The sequence below is a fragment of the Sinocyclocheilus anshuiensis genome, unplaced genomic scaffold (genome assembly GCF_001515605.1).
Source record: "Sinocyclocheilus anshuiensis isolate Anshui unplaced genomic scaffold, SAMN03320099.WGS_v1.1 scaffold1603, whole genome shotgun sequence".
Lineage (NCBI taxonomy): Eukaryota > Metazoa > Chordata > Actinopteri > Cypriniformes > Cyprinidae > Sinocyclocheilus > Sinocyclocheilus anshuiensis.
In genome coordinates, this window is record NW_015548282.1 from 84,637 (window position 1) to 89,782 (window position 5,146).

The 5,146-nt window shown below is 37.0% G+C and overlaps 1 protein-coding gene across 2 annotated transcripts in view; it reads right to left on the reverse strand.

Annotated features, from left to right (window-relative positions):
* Positions 1 to 5,146, reverse strand: part of LOC107655839 (GDP-L-fucose synthase-like) — a 41,107-nt gene that overhangs the window by 15,651 nt on the left and 20,310 nt on the right. Inside the window, exons 9-10 of one of the 2 annotated variants that reach the window (XM_016443427.1) lie at positions 2,329 to 2,428; positions 1,982 to 2,225 (exon numbers count right to left, since the gene is read on the reverse strand). In XM_016443427.1, the coding sequence (XP_016298913.1) occupies positions 2,170 to 2,225; positions 2,329 to 2,428 (156 nt within the window). In that variant the 3' untranslated portion in view covers positions 1,982 to 2,169. Of the gene's footprint in view, positions 1 to 1,981; positions 2,226 to 2,328; positions 2,429 to 5,146 lie in introns of those variants that run through there. The other variant, XM_016443428.1, reaches the window with a different exon arrangement.

Genomic DNA, 5,146 nt, shown 5'->3' on the forward strand with positions numbered 1-5,146 from the left:
CGATGAGCTTTGTAAAAATCGATGCGTTTCAGAAAGGCGGGGCATAGAGGAGCAACAATAATGTACATTATATGGTAAATAATGTGTTTTTTGAACCTTAAACCACATAAACACATTTCATTACACCAAATACACAAAATAATGTTCTTTTTAGCAACATCATATGACACCTTTAAGTTAAAGGTAAAGCTGATACAGCGCGGAACGATGTGGTGTTAGAATACAACGACCAACTGCTCAACAACAAACCAATAATACTGCCACTAATAAACTGAATTCCGCTTTCATATGCTTTGTACACTCACAGAAACTTTTACGCAGTGTGGGAAAAATCTAAAATGTCAAACAGTGGTGGGAAATGTGTTAATCTGAGTAACAAATATACTGTTTTAACCGTTTTACACCGTTGAGGACAAACTGGATGGATATGTATATATATATATAAACAACTGATGTGCAAGAGTGAGACAAACCTGTTATTTAAACAGGTCGCATTAATGTATAATGTGAAATGTAGAAACCGGAATACCCAGTATCACGGTCTGGCACGCCCCCTGTCAAAAAAACAAAATGCTTCTAAAAGTAAGCTTTATACTCCCTAAGCAAAATTTCGTAATAGCAATGCAATCCAGACATGTTTTCATGAGATACACCCAAGAACAGCTCATGACCAGTGAATTTTGACACTAAGAGAGCAGAACCGACCTGTTGTGGACGTCAATCATGCGTTTGGCATAGGCATAACCATAATTAGAGTCATGGGGGGCACCGTTGTGCATCTGACACACAGAGAGAGAGAGAAACACGTCACCACCAAGTTAAAGAAACACACGGGTATTTTACACAATTCATGCAACCAATCAGACATCCACTGGCTAAAACTGCTCATAATCATGCATTTTTAACCACTATTTCCATGAGGTCCGGTTTTTCATGACCATTTTCTCTGTTGTTTAGGAATGATTGCATCTATCCTACATCCTCATAATCTCAACATGATTGGACAGGACAGGACAAGTTTGATCTGAGCCTTTTAAAGGAATGTCAAACGCATGCACAACAACTGCCTATTAAAGTGTGTGTTTGCTTTACCATGGTCTCATCTATAGGGTAGGTGGTTTTATCTGGAAAAACACACGTAGACAGACAAGAAACGACCTTCACCACCCCGAACTCCTGAGACGTGTGCAGCACGTTGTCATTGATGTGCACATTATTCCTCTGAAAACAAGAAGCAAATACAGCTAATATATAGTTTCATCATTCAACAGCGAAATTTCCAACCTTTTGTTACTTATGTTAATAATTACCCAGAAGTCCAAGTTCTGTCTCATGTTTTTATAGAGTCCGCCCACCATTGCGGCCAAATGAATGACGTGCGTGGGACGATGTTTCTCGAAGGCTGCTCTCGTCTCTTCAGCGCTCCTAAAGCAGCACATGCAAATATATTTATCATGCATGGGACACAAACTACGGTGCATTCTGGAATGCTTTTAAACACTAGTGAAGCAATGTAATAAAAGCGTTCTATAATCCTGAGAAACACAAATTCAGTCAAGTGAAAATTATACGGCATATTGCATGAGGTTTTTATAACATATAGCACATGTTATATAATATATAGAATATAAAGCACATGTTATATAATATATGTGATGATGTGATATTTTAATGATTGTTTGCGTGACGTCTGATGAGTTTTTCTTACACGAGATTGGCCTCTTTGGATGACAGGAATATCCATTCTTCACCTTCTCTCTCTTTGCCCTCCGTTTTCACCACCCGTTCTATCGCTCGCCCCACCAGCCCACTGCCACCCGTCACCAACACTCGCATCGGCCCGACCGACCCATCCATCTGACAGAGAGAAAGAGATGGGGTTTGAGGAACACTTCAGGGGTTAAAATACATGTGAAAACAGGGACTACTGTAATAATCAAATTTGTATTGTGAAAAGCGCTATATAAATAAACTTTAATTGAAAATTGAATTGAATTTTAAGGGATGAAATTAGTAGGAAAAAAAAATGAAGGGAAAGCCTCGATGGCAGTGTCCAATGATTTTGTCTTCGTAAAAATGATTAAGGGTTGTTGAAAGTGTCCAATCAGTCATTGTTTGGTTTTCAGCGTTGAACAGTGTTCAAGCTCCCCACAGACAATGTGAAGATCTTCATTTACGGGCGGTGTCATAATTGGCTGCAAACCAATCACACGTCTCCTTGACGGCTGGAAAAAAATTAAAACTTCAATAAAGACTTGTTTTTGGTCGCCACTTTGTACTACTATTGAAAAAACACTGCTTAAATGCTGCATCTCTTGTGCTGATCACCTTGTTTGAACGGCGTGAACTTGAAGTCTGGCAGGTATTTGCGCAGTTTGGCATTACTGGCGGTTTTCTTGATCTGACCGTCTGATTTACTAGTGTCATACTGAGAGAGCTTAGTTAAGGTTCAGCTGTAAGTCTGTGAATGAGCGTTTAGAGGGTTAGTTCATTCTGTCATTCATGGACTACTTTTATGATGCTTTTTGAACTGCAAGATATCTTATCGTGTTCCACAGAAGAAAGACTGCTATTCTGTCAGCTGTAAAAAAAAAAAAAGCGACCTGAACCCCAGACCTGCAGAGGTTTACCTTCCTCTACGAAACAAACACGCATACATTTACCATGTGAACATGTGGGACGCTCTGAATGTGATTGTGAGTTAAATGTCTCTCACTCTTTGCCAGGTACGTCTTGTGGATCAACCCCGGCATCACATGACCGTCCTCAATGTTGTAATTGTCATGGGCTCCAAACATGTTGGTGGGGATGACGGCTGTGTATTTCAGACCGTACTGCTGAAATAACGCCCTAATGGACACAAGACAAAGTAAACAAATAAAATATTTATATTTTTAGCGTTCGAGAGTTTAAATTATTTGTATTTTAAATTTTTAGGATTTAGTCATTCATTATTAGCTTTTTATCAACTCACAAACCCACTGCAGTTCTTACATTAAGCCCAGTTTGGGAAACCCTGGTCTAATAATGTTTAATGCATTGTATGATGTTGATATCAAAAAATGCAATATATTTTCTTTCTCTTCGCTTTTTTTATATATTTGTAATTTTAAACAAATTTGATAAAAAAAAAAGAAGTAATCTAAAAGTAGTCCGATTACATTACCTAAAACAAGTAACTTAGATTATGTTGCTAACTAGTTTTCATCATGTGACCTGTAATCAGTAACGGACTACAATTTGTAAGTAATCTACCCACAAAGCACAAAGCTTATTGCGAATGTTTAATGAAGTTTTATTCACGCATCAACTGAAAAAATCACAGAGTAGATATTTAGACGCCCGCGGAAGACAAAATAAAAATTATAAGTAATTTAATACACTTTAAATGATTAAAAACCAATAAATAATAATAATCCCCCAAATCCTGTTTGCATGTTCAATCTGTTCAATCTGCTTTGGTGGTATTTACTCATTTAAATATTTCAGCAGGTGGTGTACAGTATATGAATCGCAAGTGACCGAAACTTTGTTCACATATCTTTGTTTTTCTTCTTGTTAGAGATGATCTAAATATTCGCAGCTTAAAAAAAGATAGAAAATGACAGGCCCTCCAGGGATTTTGCCCTCCAGGGATGTTACTATGAATGTAAAACTATGAATTGTTTAACAACAAATAAACAATAATTAACAATGCTGCTTGCCTCATTAAATATGAACATGCTTTGTACTGTCACAGAAACTGTATGTGCTGTATTCAGTTTGTATGTACTATAACAGATCACATTTGTGACCTCGGAGCACAAAAGCAGTCTTAAGTCGCTGGGGTATATTTGTAGCAATAGCCAAAAATACATTGTATGGGTCAAAATTATTGATTTTTATTTTATGCCAAAAATCATTAGGATATTAAGTAAAGATCATGTTCCGTGAAGATAGTGTGTAAATTTCCTACCGTAAATATATCAAAACTTCATTTTTGATTAGTAACATGCATCGCTAAGAACTTCATTTGGACAACTTTAAAGATGATTTTCTCAATATTTAGATTTTTTTGCACCCTCAGATTCCAGATTTTCAAATAGTTGTATCTCAGCCAAATATTGTCCTATCCTAACAAACCATAAATCAATGGAAAGCTTATTTATTCAGCTTTCAGATTATGTATAAATCTAAATTTCGAAAAATTTACTCTTATGACTGGTTTTGTGGTCCAGGGTCACATTTTTACTTGAAAATGTGATCTTTTAAGCATCATACATAACAGATACCCCTGTGTCATATATCACTGAAAATGTCTCAACTAGCAGAATACAAGAAGAAGAATTGTTTCAGGAGACCAAACAATACCAAGTACATGTAAGCCGCGTTTTAGTTTGTAGCTTCACCAAACATTAGTAAACCATAGCAGATCACATATATTGAATTAGAGCAGGTGTTCTCAAATCAAACAAGCCCAAACACAACATAACATGATGCACAGATCTAAAGATTATCCTCTTAGAGTTTTTTGCTAAAGCTGAATAGGACATCCAGGATCTGATCACGTTGCGATGATGATGCAATGCAATTTGAAAATGCTGGGAAATTCAACCAATAGAAACCGGATTCCAGGTATGGTGGGCGGGTTTAGTTGCTAGGCCGATGAGTAAAGACCAATTGGGAACAGTTTTACATCATGAGCGCGCTTGGATTGGATTGATCACTAACTGACAGCTCTTGCATTTACCGATCGCCATAAAATAGAACTGAAAGATCAGGACTCATCCACCAGGATCTCATTATTTATTCTTTCGTAAATTCGTTGGGTGTTAAATATATCTACAAAAAGATGTTACATACATCTATACCAGCCAGGACTTCTTCTAGACACTGTAATGTGGGGTTTGGTGTTTGGGTTTGTTTCATGTTCATGTTTTCCATTTCTTTTATTTTGTAATTGTTTCACCCTGTTAGTGTCATGCTTCCCTTGCCCTCATATATCTCTGCCTTGTGTATGTGTCATGTTCTGATTCAAGTCTGTTCAAGTCAAGTCTAGTCAAGTTTTTGTTTATTGTTTGGATGTTTGGATCACTTGTAAATAAAACTGCACATGGGTTCTCACTACGCTCGCCTTCAGTGGACTGATTCGTTACAGAATACACGA